At 42.7% G+C, this 18,626-nt stretch overlaps 1 protein-coding gene across 1 annotated transcript in view; it reads left to right on the top strand.

Annotated features, from left to right (window-relative positions):
• LOC142198294 (cytochrome P450 2C14-like) overlaps positions 1-13,969 on the top strand; it is a 38,350-nt gene extending 24,381 nt beyond the window's left edge. The window contains exons 3-10 of the mRNA XM_075269264.1: positions 248-410; positions 1,376-1,525; positions 3,620-3,780; positions 7,102-7,278; positions 8,943-9,084; positions 11,230-11,414; positions 12,578-12,719; positions 13,766-13,969. Coding sequence (XP_075125365.1) covers positions 248-410; positions 1,376-1,525; positions 3,620-3,780; positions 7,102-7,278; positions 8,943-9,084; positions 11,230-11,414; positions 12,578-12,719; positions 13,766-13,944 — 1,299 coding nt within the window. The 3' untranslated portion in view covers positions 13,945-13,969. The remainder of the gene's footprint in view (positions 1-247; positions 411-1,375; positions 1,526-3,619; positions 3,781-7,101; positions 7,279-8,942; positions 9,085-11,229; positions 11,415-12,577; positions 12,720-13,765) is intronic.
• Positions 13,970-18,626: the final 4,657 nt, after the last annotated feature.

The raw sequence follows: 18,626 nt of genomic DNA, 5'->3' as shown, positions 1-18,626 counted from the left end.
TTAGTTTTGGGTTCTGGTGGCTCAGGTCCTAGGTATTTTTGGGTCGAACAAGTTCAGGATGAACCACACCTTAACCACCTTACACCCAAATAATAACCATTGTCAACTGGGCACCGCCACATGGTTGTGTGTCCCAGTACAGTCTAACACATTTATATCATGGCTAACAGAGGAAGAGTTCCAATAAAAACTTCTCCAAAATAACTTTATTGGGAATGCATCTACACAACATATCTTGTTTTCACAGCTTTCCAAGACGTACGGCCCAGTCTTGGGTGTCCAGCTGGGCATGACAAAGGCTGTTGTGCTATGTGGTTATGAAGTGATTAAGGATGCGCTGATCAACCAAGCCGATGTATTCTCCGACCGGCCTGTGGTACCTGTGACTGCCAAAATGTTAAAGAACTATGGTAACCATTGTTTCTATTTACATTGCCCTTTCCTATCCAAAAAAGTTAAACAATTGTGATTTCATTTTTGTTGAATCTTCTTAGAATGTTTCCATATTGTATAGAAATGTTTTCTTGAGAAATTAAAACTTATAGGTGAACACATTTCTACTCTTCGATGAAAGGAAAGTACCTGCGTAATATGGTACCGTACATCAGCAATACCCGGAAACACAGGGAGCGTCTATGAGCGTCTTCCGAAGGCCAAATGAAGGTCTTTTAAAGAGGACCTTTCATGTTCTCAGAGATATGCAGTATTGCATACTGCTAGGAAAGCTGACAGTGTGCTACACTTTGGATTTGCACCCTGCAGACAGGGCATTGCATCCACCTTTATGGATTTAGAAAATTGAATCACACTGTAAATAGGAAGTCTGTCCCAGCATGGGAGACACGGACTGACCAGGAAATACATCTTGAAAACTCCATCACATGGATAAAGATGCTATTTATCATCTGTTCTTCTACCAGTACATAGTCCTGCATTCACCACCATGGGCAAGCCAACCACCATCAGAGAGACTCACTGCTAGAAAATGCCCCAGGGTAACACTACTACCACCGTGATACACTTTGAAGGTCCCCCCAGCACTATACCTACCTTTGAGGACAACTGGAAGGTCTGGTAGATATCTTTGACAGTGTAACCACAGATACTACTATTCCTAACCTTCTGGCCTTCGTTCCCTGGGCTGCAGATAGATAGGCTGAGATACACTGTAAAGAGGTTGCAACACTCTACCAAGCGCTGTGTCCCCTTCAAACAGCCAACTGACATTGGAGCCCAGCATCTGGTTCCCACCATTCTGAAACAGGTGGCCTATCCCAAAGACAGGTCATTGATATTCTGATCCTGTTCTCTGCTAATGGACCTCTTTGAATCCCATATGTTATAAATGGGTATAACCTATATTGATATTATTCAGGTGTCGTCTTTTCAACCGGAGAGAACTGGAAAGTGATGAGAAGATTTTCACTCGCCGCATTACGAGATTATGGGATGGGCAAGAAAACCATCGAAAACAAGATAATGGAGGAGACCGAGTGTTTAGTGCAGAAGATCAAATCCTTTAAAGGTGAGTGGTATAAGGGGTACAGATGACTGAAACTGCAGGGCTTCAATTGGCACTCCTACACCACCTGGCAAGAGAATCTAATTTAACCCTTTGTTTTCATGTATCCTATGCTAAAAGATAACGATAAGTGGTCTTGAACAGATCCTAATGACTTGTAAGGAAGAGTTTTCTAGGTAGGCTCAGTGACCTCTGCAGAAGTCAATATGCAGAGAAGAGAGGAGGTGTGAAATGGTGACCCATTCCCTTAAAGTAAAATTTATTTGAACGAAGGGTGGTCGAAACCATTAGCAGATATGAAACCAATAGTAGTGAACCAGCATACTGAAACTTCCACAAAATTAGTACTGACCATCTGATATAGATATTTGTAGGGTTTTTTTGTTTGTTTTTTACCAATTGGTTTCTTCTAAACACCCCTCCAACCCCCCAAAAAAGTTTAAGTTAAAAAAATACTGTAACTGCAATAAAAAAAAAAAAAAAAAATGCTTCTTGAAATAGAGTCTAGCCCAACCGCATTCACTGTTAAACTATTTTTCATGCTCTTATAGGGGTTAAAAGTTAGTGGACATATCATTATTGTGTAAAGGTAGAATCTTGTCGTTATGCAAATTAGCAACAATTTATAAATAGGGTTGAGTGATCGCGTTCGGAAAAGATCAGATTCCGATCGGCGATCGAGAAAATTTCACAATCGCGATCAGAAATTCCGAACATGATCTTTTTAGGTGGGATCAAGATCAGTGATTATTTCCCACAATGCTTTGCTTAGCCTTCACACTGAGTATATGCTCCGCTCATTCTGAGCGGAGTGTATACTCAGTGTGAAGGCTCCGCTGCTGTTCCATAAGAATGAATGGAGGCTGGTGTGTTTATCAGAATGAATCTTAACCAGTACTGGTAATAGACTGGTTAAGATTTATTTATTTATTTAGTCTTTTTATTTCATACTGTCTCACTAAAAATGCCTGCCAAAAAAAACATAGGTGTGTAGGGCAGCACAGTGGTTAGAACTGTAGCCTTGCAGCACTGAAGATCTAGGTTCAAATCCAGCCATGACCAATATGCATGGAGCTTCTCCCCATGTTTGCATGGGTTTCCTACCACACTGAAGATATCCCAGAGAATAAGATAATCCTTTACTAGTCCCACAATGGGGAAATTTCAGTGATACAGTTTCATAGATGGTACAGTAGTATATAACAAGAGAGAAACACATACAAGCTCATGGCAGATAGAGAAATCCTAGGAATCAGAGCAACTAAAAAGAAAGAAACACAGACACATTGCAGGATCATTTAGTTTTCTGTGTGAAGTGATGTTAATAATACAGCCTGACCGTGGTTGGAGGACACGAGGAGGGGGTCACAGCATGTAGATATAACAGGTAGAAACGTTTTTTTTGGGGGGGACATAGGCAGCTATCATGATAACATGTGGCAGTTCCTTTGGTAGGTGGTGAGATCTCCTGCTCACAGCTGATAGTTTGGTATCTTGTATCAGCACTATTGTCCATTAACCACAAAAACTGCCCGAAATGTCCTTCATCACAAGCCCTCCTCCTTTCTTCTTACCACTGTGTTCTACTGCCCAAAGATGTCCGAAGCCATCCAGGTAGACAGGGTGCTGCTCTCTTGCCAAGCTTCCATACACTCATGGGGTAGGTGGGTGATGGTAGGTTCCCAGGCTGTAGCAGAGTCCCACGTGTCCACAGTAAAAGAAAGAAATACCAGTCAGCTGTAGCATCTTCACACATCAGCAATAGACTCCAAAAATCATCTCCTTGAAAGAAGAAGTCCACACATCCATGCAGTTTTCTCCTCCATGCCGCATGGTGACCATGCTGTCCTTAGCTCCTGGGGGGATGGTAACAGGCACATGTGCAAACAGGAAAACTCCAGCTGAATCAGGTCTTGAGTCTTGTCCATGCTTAGCAATAATAAAGCACTTTAGATTTGTGCCAAACAAGTTCAACTGTAAAACCTCATGAATTTTTTATTTTTTTAATATTTGTACACAATAAATATCGCACGCACATGTAGAATTCCATCTTTCTTTGGCTTTTACTAAGAAACTAAAATGATTACATTTTTTCAGGAAAACCCTTTGATAATTTGACCAGTATTAATGCGGCCGTGGCCAATATAATTGTCGCCATACTGCTCAGTCATAGATTTGAATATGAAGATCCTACAATACTGAAACTTATGGGATTGATTAATGAAAACGTAAGACTTATGGGAAGTCCATGGGTCCGGGTAAGTCAACATTGTATTTTCCTATATATATGTTATATATTATATACATATGTAGTTGCTTTCATAAAAATAATTGTTCCAAAATAAATATTAGCAATGTTTTTTTCCGGACAATTATTAAAGTATATAAATCTGGCATCGATTTCATGACACACGACAGCTCTATTATATCTTTGTTTCCAGCAATACAGTAAGAAAGTAAGGCTAGATTCACACAACAGTTATCAGTCAATGAGGGCTAGTCACATGACCGCTATTTTTTAAAATATTTTTTTTTCCCATTTTCATGGATTCCTCCATATACTGAAATGTATGGGGTATCCATGAACATGGGGGATCCTCGACTGCAAAGCGGCCATGAAAAACATCCAGTTTTGCCTAACACTCTATGGATACATTGTATATAGATACTTGATATGCAGATACCACGTCTCATCCTGTTTTCTGTGCATGGGGCTACACTGCGTCACTTCTTGGAGACTACATACTGTAAGTTAGGTTAGTAAACCAACCCCTGTAGAGGTCATGCTATAGTTTCCAAATATATCTTTGTTAGTTAGTTTTGAAGCTCATATGCATATAAATAACCGTTAGGGTTGAGCGATCGTGTTCGGAAAAGATCGGATTCCGATCGGCGATTGAGAAAATTTCACGATCGCGATTGGATTTCCGAACACGATCTTTTTAGGTGGGATCGAGATCGGTGATTATTTCCCACAATGCTTTGCTACTGGCCAAACATTTTGGGAAAAGCTAATAATGTTAGCCTTCACACTGAGTATATGCTCTGCTCATTCTGAGTGGAGTGTATACTCAGTGTGAGGGCTCCGCTGCGGTTCCATAGGAATGAATTGAAGCAGCCGACACACAGCCTTAACCTCCTGCGCACCGGCTGCATCCATTCATTCTAATGAGAGACTAGCTAATATCTCTAGTAGCTACTTACCTGCAGAGATGGCTGGTCCGGTGCCTGGTGTTCTCGTTCTTCTTCGCTTCGCTGCCCCTGCCTCCCAGGTTAGTGTTAAAGAGCTAGGAAGAAGGCGGGGCTTTGGCTTAGGAGAGTGTGGGAGGGGAGACGTGACGTCTCCCCTCCCAGTACTCGCCCACACTCTCCTAATCCACCCACACTTTCCTAATCTAGGAGACGGGGCAGCGAGGCGAAGAAGAACGAGGCACCGGACCAGCCATTTCTGCAGGTAAGTGGACACCAGGGGGGAATAAGTAGCCAGAGGATTAAAAAAAAAATCCTCTGGCTACTTAGTGATTAAAAAAAAAATCACTACACAGTGTGGATTCTACCAATTAAAGATAAAATAAGATAATCCTTTAATAGTCCCACATTGGGGAAATTTCAGTGGAAAAGCATTCAATTGTTAGATTCCATGCTGTATAGTGAATAGGATTGCTTTTAAAATCCGATCTCCGATTAGTAAAAAAAATACCATTGACTTGCATTGGGATCGGAATTGGGATCGAGATCGGGTTCGAATGAAAAATGATCGGAAATCGGATTTCAAAATCGATCCTGAAAAGTCAAGATCGGCTCAATCCTAATAACCGTATATTCACATGCAACTTAGGCTTATTAATATACATGTGCTTTGCCATAAATTTATAGTTGAGACCAAAGCCAAGGCAAGTAAATTGCTGCCTCCAAACCACTTCCTATTATTTGCATGAATTTGAATGAAATTATTATTTACATAAAAATGAGACTCCAAAAAAATAAACCTGGTAACCTGACTGAAAAGGCTTTCTCCTGACAACCTTACCAAACAAGCCAAACTAGTTCAGTCTTTCTCTCTGTCTACTGCCATAAACGTGAACATTAAACATGCTGAGTCCTGCAGAGTCTGATAAATCGCTTTTGTAGTTTTTGTTAAAAAAAAAAAAAAAAAATTCTGAGCCTGGCAAAGTCTAACCTTAGAGTTAATTTTCCTGGGACATTGACGCCTGGGCAGATTGTCAACTGTCTTTAGTGTTTTCCATTTCTATATAATCTTTAAGGAAAAAGCATGTTTTTGTACCGTGTTAGCCAGTGGGTATGAAATATAAAAAACAAAAAGCTTGGGAGTCTTCAGTAGTTGATACCTTTTTTAATAGCTAACTAATAATGATGACAGATTACAAGCTTTCGGGATGACTCTGATCCCTTTATACTATACCTGAGGAAGGGATCAGAGTCATCCCGAAAGCTTGTAATTAGAGATGAGCGAACAGTAAAATGTTCGAGGTTCGATATTCATTTTTAGTAGCCCCTCAATATTCGACTACTGGAATCAAACATCGAACTCTATTATAGTCTATGAGGGGAAAATGCTCGTTTCAGGGGTAGGCAACGTTCGATCAAATTATACTTACCAAGTCCACGAGTGAGGGTCGGGCTGGATCCTCCGAGAAGTCTTCTCCGTGCAGCGTCCTCGCGGCATCTTCTTGCTCTGAATTCACTCTGCTAGGCATCGAGCCTGGGCAGAGCCGACTGCGTATGCCCGCACTACAAGCAGACATGCACAGTCGGCTCTGCCCAGGCCCGATGCCTGACAGAGTGAATTCAGAGGCAGAAGGCGCCGCGGGGAAGCTGCACGGAGAAGACTTCTAAAGGTAGGAGAAGAACCAGCGTTGATTGGCTGACTGTATAGCATTCGGCCAATCAATGCTTGTTCTGCATCGAACTTTTACAGTCGAATAGCGAGTGGTACTCGATCGAATACGAGTATTTCGAATACCGTAGTATTCGATAGAATACCTACTCGATCGAATACTACTCGCTCATCTCTACTTGTAATCTGTCATCATTATTAGTTAGCCATTAAAAAGGTATCAACTACTGAAGACTCAAGTTTTTGTTTTTTATATATATAATCTTTCTCACTGCAGATTTATTGACTTTCAATTGTTTGGAAATATCCTTACAACCCTTTCCAGATGGATGGACAGCAAAAATGGCTTCTCTAAGATCATTGCTGATGTCTTTCCTACCTGGCTGGGTGCTGGTACAGCAACTCAACTCCCATTGACATGAATAGGAGCTGAGCTGCAGTACTAGCGCCCGGCCACTATACAGGGACCAGAGCTATCTCCTTCCAGACCTATATTTTGTATAGTATGGGTGGTGGAAGCTGCACCGAACAATTGATGAGTTCAAGGGCTGGCTGTTGGCCACCGATGAGATATTTATGGCCTACACTAAGGATTGACCATAAAATCCAAAAGTCTCAACAACCCCTTTAACTGAACTATATAAGACATGAATGTTAACAGATACTACGGTATTACACTTTATGTTACTATTGACTATTATTTTTGTGCTTTTTTATTTAGTTGTATAACAGTTTTCCGTCACTGCTGGAATTTCTTCCTGGAGATCACAAAACTATTTTTGGGAACATCAAAGAGTTTCAGAATTTCATAAGAGCGACATTTACAAAGCAGAAGAAAGAACTGGACGTAAATGACCAGAGGAATCTTATTGACGCCTTCTTAGCCAAGCAACAAGAGGTCTGATACATATTATATCAAGCATTAATTAAACATAAAACATTGTATGTGTAGTCCTTTAGGCCGAGGCCCTATGTTGCAAATATGCAGGATTTTGACCATGGTGGAAACACTATGGCAAGAAATGCTGTGTATTACAATACCTGCAAAGTGGATGGGATTCTGGGTAATCCAATACACACATTGTAGAAAAACATCGGCAGTGGAAGTGCTACAATTTCCAAAAACATCACATTTTTGTAAATCGCAGCATGCCAATTATACCTATGGAAATGTTGACATTTTCCATGTAGATATAATAGAAGCGGAATGTCCGCCGAGGAAAACTCTGCGGACTTTCTGTGAAAATTACTGGGGGAAAAAAACAACAATGCTTTTCCGCTGCAGTCTTTTCTGCAACGTTTTTCGACTGCAGCTTGTTACGTGGGGCTTTAGGGTAAGTTCACACGGGGGTTTTTGGACCGGAACCTGAGTCAAAGGTCCAAAATATGGGTAGCTGTGACTAGATGCCGTGGAGTCCGTGGAGTCTCATCTTCCTCTTAATTGGTGACAGCTATATGGGGAGGTGGGGTAGGGGTGGGTGTATTGGGGTAAATACATGGGGAGGTGGGGTGGGGTGGGGGGAGGTGGGGCGGGTGGTTTGGGGTAATAACAGTCCGTGGAGTCTCATCTTCCTCTTAGTTGGTGACTGCTATATGGGGAGGTGGGGTGGGGTGGGGGGAGGTGGGGCGGGTGGTTTGGGGTAATAACAGTCCGTGGAGTCTCATCTTCCTCTTGTTTGGTGACAGCTGGACACGTATTGGGCAGCGATCTCCACAGTGGCCTCTTCTTCCTTTGAAGCAATGTAGTTGCAATGGTGAAGGATCCAACTAAGGCTGGGTTGCCTTTTTCCATGTTCTGCATTAATGGTACAAAGTCCCCTTGTAAGCCGGTGGAAGCCATTCCATTCCACAAAATGGCCTTAGCTTGGTGGCTTACCTTAGCTCGAAATTGGTTAGACGAGGAGAGGCATGCTACATCTGTACACTCTTCTTGAAGCAGAAGATTGAGCAGAGAACCAATGAAGGCACTCCTCTGATGAAATAAGTGATACCAGTATATTTTGTATTGCATTTTCTTTGGGGTCCTCTAACTCATAACTTTCCCCTTATATCTGGCTGTTGTACTTTGGCTATCTCCAGCATTCCCGTTTAATGAATACGACGCGCTGGGGTTGGAGTGGGGTGGGGGTGTATACATCAATCATAGGTTCAGCTTCTTTTCACAATGTGGTAACAACATAGACATTATACTCAGGGCCCTTTGCTGAATCTCTGGTGCTGTACTAATACCTGCAGTCCACTGGACTGAACTGTACTAGTTCTTATGCTGCAGTGTCTGGCTCCGTGTACCATCTGTCCCAACTACTGACCTAGATGAGCCCATCTACACTGGTCTGTTCCTCCTAGTGGCACTGCTCATGGGGAACCACTCTAACACCAAATAGCCATTGGAAATTCTATATAAAAGGCCACTTCAACTTCTTCATAAATTGTGCTCCTATTATAAGAAGTCATGGTTTTCTAATGTTGTATACTGCTTAAGCTTAACCTTGTTGAAGTAGACCATAAAATTGGCAAAATCCAATTCAATCATTTGGATTTTTCTTCCTTTATACTGTTTAGGGTAAACCTGAATCCACTGAGTATTTCCATAATGAAAACTTAACCGTACTGGTAGGAAACCTGTTTGCTGCGGGAATGGAGACCACAACGACCACACTGAGATGGGGACTTCTGCTCATGATAAAATACCCAGAAATTCAACGTAAGTAGGGATTATAGGATTTTTTTTATAAAACCCACAAAAATGTTTTATAAAATCAAAGAACTGAAGAGACATTGTCTAAAAAAAATATTACACATCTAAATATGACTAGAGATGAGCGAACAGTAAAATGTTTGAGATTCGATATTCGTTTCGAGTAGCCCCTCAATATTCGACTACTCAAATCGAATATGGAACCCTATTATAGTCTATGGGGGGAAAATGCTCGTTTCAGGGGTAGGCAACGTTCGATCAAATTATACTTACTAAGTCCACGAGTGAGGGTCAGGCTGGATCCTCCGAGAAGTCTTCTCCGTGCAGCGTCTCCGCGGCATCTTCAGGTTGTGAATTCACTCTGCCAGGCATCGGGCCTGGGCAGAGCCGACTGCACATGCCCGCACTACAAGCGGGCATGCGCAGTCAGCTCTGCCCAGGCCCGATGCCTGGCAGAGTGAATTCAGAGCCGGAAGACGCCGCAGGGATGCTGCACGGAGAAGACTTCTAAAGGTAGGAGAAGAACCAGCGTTGATTGGCCGACTGTATAGCATTCGGTCAATCAATGCTGGTTCTGCATCAAACTTTTCCATTCAAACAGCGAGTGGTACTTGATCGAGTAAGAGTATTTCGAATACCGTAGTATTCGATTGAATACCTACTCGATCGAATACTACTTGCTCATCTCTAAATATGACAATTCCGGGCATTCCTTTTTGGCATTTTTATAAATTTTATATTAATTTGTTTTATAACTACCGTATATACTCGAGTATAAGCCAACCCGAATATAAGCCGAGGCCCCTAATTTTACCACAAAAAACTAGGAAAACTTATTGACTCGAGTATAAGCCGAGGGGGGAAATGCAGCAGCTGCTGGAAAATTTCAAAAATTAAAATGGTCGGAGTTTTTGGGTGCAGTAGTTGCTGGGGAAGGGGAAGTGGAGGGGGTGTTTTGGTTGTCTGTCTGCCCCTTCCCTGAGCTTGAGGACTGGGTTTTTTTTTTTCCCCCACTTGGAATTCAGTCTGGCTGAATATAGGGGATCTGCAGTGCTCGTATTAACCCCTTCTCGATGGAAGAGGAGCACTGCAGATCCCCTATATTCAGACACAGGGATACCTAAAGGGTATGTGTTTCACAGTAATTCTCTACTTTTGTATCTTTTATAGGGAAGGAGTGATTTAGAACTTTTAATTTTTTTTTTAAAGCTTCTTTTTTTCCCACTATTTTATGGGAGATTCTATACATTGATACATAGACCCCCCCAAAAAAATAAATAAATAAATAAATAAATAAAAATAAAATAAAATAAATAAATAAATAATAATAATAATAATAATAATAATAATAATAATAATAATAATTTTTTTTTTTTTTTTTTTGCTGACTCAAGTATAAGCCTAGGGGGCTTTTTCAGCACAAAAAAATCTGAAAAATCCAGCTTATACTCGAGGATATAATTTTATTTATTTTTTTTTAACTTCTTAGACATTCCTTAATGGTACTGGCCTTTCCTTTTTTCACAGCACAATAGGAATGATCTACTGTAAAACCTTATGTATATGGCCATATTAACTGGTTCAGGTCTAGAGGTCTTTTGGACTTTAAGACTAAACACTGTATAAACTACATTCATCTCTATGTCGGAGGTTCCAGTTTGAGACTCCGGTCAGGAGCTTGTCTAGCACAACTTTTTTGTTTGACAAAATCACAGAGAAAGCAATAGCTACCTGACACACCCTAACGTAGTCATTGCAGTTCCTCAAGATTTGATGTATGTCATTAGACATATCCATTTTAATTTGTATCGTGTTCTTCTACAACAGAAGAGAATTATGGGCTAAAACAGTGCAGATGTATCTGTAGCTGCTATAAGTACTTGTAAGGTCCGGTTCACATCTGTGTTCAGTGTTTCATTCGTTGACGCCCCAAATGGAAACTATACGCATTAAAAAGCGGTTAGCTAAGAAACCACATAGACCCCATAGACTATAATTGGGTCCATGTGGTTTCCGCTCAGTGTCCGCACGGATCATGTGGAAATCAGGGAACATAGCCTGAATTAAGTTAGCGACTTATCATTATCTAACTGTTCCACAAATCTTTGCCTGAGTGGGTTTCAACTTTAGGTTTTCTCTCTTCTCCGGCAGAGAAAGTACAAGATGAAATTGAACGAGTGATCGGATCGGCTCAACCTCAGATGGAGCATAGGAAGCAAATGCCATATACAGATGCCGTCATTCACGAAATTCAGAGATTTGGGGATATTGCACCGAGTAGTGTTCCACATGCAACATCTGAAGATGTCGCATTCAGAGGATATGTTATTCCAAAGGTAAGAAACTATACTCAGCTTTATATCAGATACAGGGAAGTAAAACACCACTGGGTCATATTTACCGGATGTGAGAGTTAGTAGAGCTTAGAGTTGAATAAACCTTGGCTCATTGTGAATTTTCCAAAAATTTGGAGTTTGTCTGAATCACAGGATTGAGGTTTACCAACCACGAATCATAATTATACTTTCCGGTAACCTCACACACCAGAATATAAGCAAAGCCCAAGGTGTCTAGTCTTTCCTCTTGGTGTTCAGTCTTAACTTGCAAGCCCCTGAAGAGGCTGCCGACTTCTTATGGACTCTCCCCAATATCATGCACCCGAGGTTACTGCCGAGGCTTGTGATTGGGCCACAATAGTTAAGCAGGGTGCACCAAAGTCATGACTCTTTGACCCAGACGCATTCCCCACCTGACCTCTGAGGTCCAATCAAAGACATTAGTGGTGGTACAGGATATCAGAGCACCATTTGCAGTCAGGGCTGCGGTGGCCCCGGCCTGCCAGTGACCGGAGATGACTCTCAGCCTGCGCTGTGAACAAGCAGCACCCCAGCTCCCTCCATCCCTAAGAGCGGAGCCTGGCCTGCAAGTGTCCGGAGTGCTTGTTCACAGTGCAGGCTGAGAGTCATCTCCAGATGACTTTCAGCCTACACTGTGAACAAGCAGACAACGGGGATCCCTGGGCAGCCGCCTTGCTTCCATGTTGTGGGCATTCTGTGGCTTCCCATCATGCTGAGCGAGGGCCGTTCTGGCAACCACAGAATGCCGCTGCCTCCTGCTCTCATGCTCCGGCCACACCCACAGGCCACGCCCACAAGAAGTGAGTAGTAGATCTTTGGACTTGGTCATGTTATAAAGTAGCTCACATGCTGAAAAAGTGTGAGCACCCCTGCTCTATATACTACACCACACAGGAGAGAGGACAGACCTTTGCACTGCACCTCACAGAAAGGATGGCAGGTCCTTTTAAAGACCCCCCCCCAACACTAAGATCTTCAATAGTGTTCTAGGTTTAGCTCCATGTCTGGATGTTGCAGGTTGATAATGACAATATTCTACATTAGTATTACACCCACATGGAATGGTCCCTTGTTCTACTTTCTGACCTTGCAGGTTTGTACTTTTTATAGCATATATCTCATAAATATTATTTTTTCTCCAGGGCACTATTGTATTCCCATTGCTGCACTCCGCACTAAGAGATGAAACTTACTTTAAGAAACCATATGAGTTTTATCCAGAACATTTTCTTGACTCTCAAGGAAATTTCAAAAAGAATGAGGCCTTCATACCCTTCTCAATAGGTAAGATTTATAAGTTGTAGACTATTCAATGGATGGAGTCACATCATGAAAGTCCAGATGACTGTAGCTGATTTGACTTATCCTTTATGCACACAAGCTGGAGGGAAACTGATTTCAGAACGGACCCCTTGGTTTTCTATGAGTTCCAATCTGACACACATCACTTCAATAGTTGTGCGGGATGGCACCGGACCTCTGCAGGAGCCAGATCAGAAAATGTTACCTGCAGTATTTCTATATCTGGCACCATAACATATTAACTGTATTAATCACCAGGTGCCTCGATGTCCACTTTCCAGTAGCATCTGACTTGTACTATAATGATCCAAACTGGCTGGGGAGAGCTGGGTGGGTTGAACATCAGTGCTTCTGTCTGCTTAGGAGAATGTAGATGGGATTTACACTAAAGGGTACCATGTTGTGCCACTGCTACCGTGAATTGGGAGAACCTTGTCAGAGAATCTGAAGAATGGGGGAAAGAAAACTAAAAATGTTGAGCATTTGTCCAGAGTGAAAACTTGCACCTCTGCACCAAAGTCAAGACAGGCGACTCCTGAAACGTTCCTGCACAAATGGGTCCTGATTCTGAATTGCCATCATGACCCAGCCGTGATCTCACTAAATAGTAGAGGAATTACCTGAAGCTCCTGGGCAACAAAGCTATTTTGTAACATCAGATACTGCAGCCCTCAGACATCAGGACCAGGATGTGACAGCTACATCTGCACCCCTATAGTTATGCTCATGCCAAACATGTGGGTATAATAGTGGGTCACTTCTAATACGGGTTCCTGAATGATTCATGATAACTGCAGCCTAGATACTGGTAGGCTCCAAGAGCCATCTGCTATAAAACAGATGGGTGGCAATCACATAGGTGAAATGTGTGATGGACAACTCTGTTCTAAGCAAAATGAAATGGTGTCACAGTACCCATTGGAATAACATGTATTGATCAAAGCCCTGATTTACAAAACACGTATTTCCATCAGGAATTCAAAAAATTTTGGTCATCTAATATTTGTGTTTTCTTCCCTGTCTTGTAGGTAAAAGAAGTTGTGCAGGAGAAACCTTGGCTAAAATGGAGCTGTTCCTCTTCTTTACAGCTCTACTGCAAAATTTTACTTTCCAGTCAGTACCTGGAGCCAAATTGGACCTTACTCCTGCGCTGGGGTCTACAAATTCTCCCCTACCCTTTGAGATCTGCGCCATACCTCGCACATAGACCACACGCCCTGGCAATTCTGGCATGAGACCTGTTTTGAGTCGACAATGTTGTAGATTCTCCCTCAAATCTATCCTGTGTATGAACCTAACTAGAATGTATTGCTTTCTGTTACCAGTTATTTCAGGATGGAGAGAGGGTGACTACTGTGTCCTTCTACAAGATTAATGACAGCAAGGGTTTTTTTGGGAGAGGGTATTGAGGCTGATGCGATTGGTGTTTTACAGTCACGGTGTAGTGGTTGGCTTTTTAGCGAATCCCATCCCCACTATGCAGTAAAATATACACAGCGGACACGCTGTGATTTCCAAAACCATTATGGTGCACTGCACCGGCATCCAGCCGCGCAATGAATGGGCCTAGTCCGGAGGATGGTGTGTCTTCAGGCTGAATCGCGAGGCTACTCGGCCTGAAGAATGAGCACCTTGCTTCTTTTTTCCGGGAGCCAGAAGAAACGGCTCCCGGAAAAAAGACCTGAGCGGCTCCCATTGATTTCAATGGGAGACGTCTTTTTGGTCAGGCTTTTGAGGTGAACACGGCCTTAAAACACTGACCAAAAAACTGTGTGTGAATTTACCCTAAGTGTGGCTTTAGCCAAAATCTGCCTGCATAAATATGGAAATACAACTAATATTCACATAAGGGGCTACAAATACTCAATGTTCAGGGCTTCCGTTCCCCTCTCCGCATTTTTTGTGCGGAAAGCAAGCGGAAATCAAAGGGGCTCCATTGTAGTCTATGGGGTCTGCGGGTTTCCTAAAGTAACTGGTTTTTTGTGCGGATTAGGTTTGTTAGGGAATCCCATGCGGCGATGGGAATTGGGCCGTACATGATAAAAATAGTGACCCAAAACAGACCCTGTGGAGGAGACTCACTCCAGTGCCCATTTCGCCAATGGCTTCATCTGGGAGGGGGAGGTGAGTATTGGGGGGGGGGGGCATCCATTTTTAGTAAAGGTATACCAGTCATTCTACTTGAAAAGTCACATGATGCACATCAGCATAATTAAAAGTAAATAAAACAAAATAAAGGCGTACCTGTTATTTAGTGCAGACCACACACCCAAATGGACAAAACACGCCAGTGTGTAATGGTGGAACTGCACTCTCTCTAATAGTTGTGTATCGAATTTGAAAGAAAAAAACGTGGTGCACATGCTACATGTGTGCACCACCAGGAACCTCATCATAGCTGCCATAGTCATCAGTGCATGCGCAGACAACATGAACAAGAGTCCGGGGCCTCTTATTAATTCAGGTGCACTACCTTGCACCAAAACTAAAATCTATTCCAGTCAAGAACCCACGTCAGCTTTCTGGCATCATAGAAGATTTGGTGGGTTTTGTTGGCCGTACCCTGGCCAGCCTGGCCCACTACCCTGTCTATTTTCATAAAAAGTGTCAAACGGGTTACTGAAGGAATAATGTGTCTCGCCTTTAGCACAATAAAGGGCCATTGTAACATCTCTGCCTGTTCAGGTCACTGCGCCACCCTCTGCTTGCATGCAGCGGTGCAAGAGGCGTGTGCAGTTTAGTTCCTTGCTTAGAGTTTTTAGTTGCACTGTGTGAACACGGCTCTAGTTCTTTAATTGAATTTGCACCACACATGTCTTCTGCCCTTGTCTGCCTCTGTCCATGAAGTAGTTAAATTGGGTCTTGCCCTGTGATTGACAGCCTGCCTTCCTGTCAGATCCGGGATGGGTTCGTCCTTCCCTATTTAGTCTTGGCTCACATTCACACTGGTGCCTGTTATTGCCTTGTGCTTGTTGGCTTTCTCTTGCTGTTTTGTTACTTGTATTCGTAATCCTGACCTTGGCTTTTCCTATTGACTATTCTTTTGGACTTCGATTTGGCACTGCATTGCTTGACTGTTACCAAACCCTGGCTAGCTGACCTCCCTGTGTTGTTGTTTGTCTTGTCTGCATTTTGTGTGTCACATATATAAGAAGGGATCATCTCCAAGTTGCCACCTATTACTTAGGATAGAGCCTGGCAAGAGGAAGGGACAGTGGGGTGTTCAGCTTAGGGCTCACTGTCTCTTGTGCCCCTTCCTCCAGGGTTCTCCAGCAGCTACTGGGGAATTGTCATCTAACAATTCCCTAACAGCTGTGTGTCAAAGATGTGTCACTGGTGTAGATAGGTGAGTAAATTGCCCCCAATGTGTTATTATTGAGCTTAACAAATATAGTAAGTGCCAAAACTCCTCCGAGTAGTGGTGGTTGCAAATGGGCAGAAAGGGGGCAAAAACCATTCTCCATTATGGGCATCTTCATGAGATTACACAAATGAAATACAATAATTAGAAGTGAATCTCTAAAGTTTTATAACTGAATACATCTTGTATATTATTTAATAATAAAATTTTACAGAAACTACAGACTCAGTCCTTAGTAGCATTACTGCACAATCTTTGGGTCACGGTTGGGATCCAAGAAGGTGCCAATCTTAGTATACTAAATACTGTGATCAGCAAAACAAGACAGAAGAAGCTGCCAGTGTTACTGTACTGTATTATGGTCGCAAGGGCTGTCCAGTGAGACTAGAAGTTTGTTGAACTTGATGTAAATCCAGAGAGGCCCCATACCTGCTATTTTTTACCTACACAGGCAATAACGCATTGGAATGGGAATATCAATGCCCAGTGGGTCACCCCATGTCTCACCTTCTCCTTGCTGTTGCTCCCTTTCTCTCTTAATGGCAGGAACTCTGTGAAAATGCTAAGTCCACAACATTCACATCACTACAGATCCAGTGCCCAGGACAAAATTGACGTTACCATTCTTCAACATATTATTACTGTGAAAAGACCCCAGAATACAATAATTGTTTATGAGCAGTCCATAATGGGACATAATGTTGTGTGAATGGACCACTATGGGGCATAATAGTGTGTGCAGGGGCTACTATAGGGCAAAATATATGGAGTATAATAGTGCATGCAGGGGCCCATTATGGGGCCTAATACGGAGTGCATGAGCCACTATGGGGCATAATAGTGTGTGCAGGGGCCACTATGGGACATAATACTGTGTGTGCAGGGACTACTATGGGGCATAATACTGTGTTTACAGGGGCCACTATGGGGGATAATACTGTGTACAGGGGCCACTATGGGGGATAATACTATGTGCAGCGGCCACTATGGGGTATAATACTGTGTGCAGGGACCACTATGGGGGATAATACTGTGTGTGCAGGGACCACTGTGGGCATAATACTGTGTGCAGGGGCCACTATGGGGCATAATACTGTGTGCAGGGGCCACTATGGGGCATAATACTGTGTGCAGGGGCCACTATGGGGCATAATACTGTGTTTACAGGGGCCACTATGGGGGATAATACTGTGTGCAGGGGCCACTATGGGGGATAATACTGTGTGCAGGGGCCACTATGGTGTATAATAGTGTCTGTAGGTTGTCTGTAGGATAATTCAATGCACTTGCAGGATGATTGGCATTTCTATGAAAAGATATTTGAGGTACAGATACTTTATGTCCTTTCTTACCCACCCTCTCATGTATCTCTCATGTTATATGTGTGGATGTGTGGCCACCCAGTGGTTGTGTTATTCATTGCCATCTTTCAGGGAATTTATCATCATATTGTGTTATTGATTTGGTTTTAAGGAGAAATCGGAGCCCTTAACTAAATTCTACATACGTTAAGGGTAGACACATATGTGTGTCCAAAGATGGCCTGCCATCAGAATGAGACATCAGCAAATTGATTTAGCAGAAAACAATTTTATGCTAGATTTCCCAAAAGTTCCAATTCCAGGAAATCCAAAACTTTGGACCGAAAGTAATCTCGTAAACAATCCATGGTTGATTTAGATCACTTGTCCATTTAGATCACAGTCCATTACTGTGAGTAATCGGATCACATATGGGATTTTTAGATCCCAGCTTTAAGTCATGAGACATGTTAAAAGTTAAAAAAAAAAAAGTTTAAAATAAAGATTAGAGATGAGCGAACAGTGAAATATTCGAGATTCGATATTCGTTTCAAGTAGCCCCTCAATATTCGACTATTCGATCGAATATCGAATCCCATTATAGTCTATGAGAAAAAATGCTCATTTCAGGGGAAACCACCATTCGACTCAGGAGGGTCACCAAGTGCACGAGTAGCAGGAGGAGAGTGTTTAGGAGGAGTGCTGTGCAGTTAAAGCACACGGACCTCATTATAGTCTATGGGGTCCGTGTGCTTTAACTGCACAGCGCTTGCAGTTGCGCTGATACAAAGTAAGCTCCCTCATAACTGCAAGCTGCCAGCTCTCCCGACTAGCAAAGACGAGCCTGTGGCAAATCAACACTGGTTCTGCAGCAGGCTCGTCCTTGCTAGTCGGGAGAGCTGGCAGCTTACGAGGGAGCTGACATTTTTGTCATAGGAATGCATTGACCAACGTTGATTGGCCAGTGTACAACATTCGGCCAATCAACACTGGTTCTGCCGGAGGCTCATCTGTGAGGAGGCGGAGTTTAAGATTGGACCACAGCAGTCTTTGTGGTCCGAGTTTAGACTCCGCCTCCTCACAGAAGAGCCTCCGGAAGAACCAGCGTTGATTGGCCGAATCCTGTACACTGGCCAATCAATGCTGGTCAATTCATTACTATGAGAAAATGGCAGCTCCTTTGTATCAGCAAGCTGCCAGCTGTATAGCATTCGGCCAATCAACGCT

The sequence above is a fragment of the Leptodactylus fuscus genome, chromosome 3 (genome assembly GCF_031893055.1).
Source record: "Leptodactylus fuscus isolate aLepFus1 chromosome 3, aLepFus1.hap2, whole genome shotgun sequence".
Lineage (NCBI taxonomy): Eukaryota > Metazoa > Chordata > Amphibia > Anura > Leptodactylidae > Leptodactylus > Leptodactylus fuscus.
This window is presented reverse-complemented; position numbering and strand designations above follow the sequence as displayed.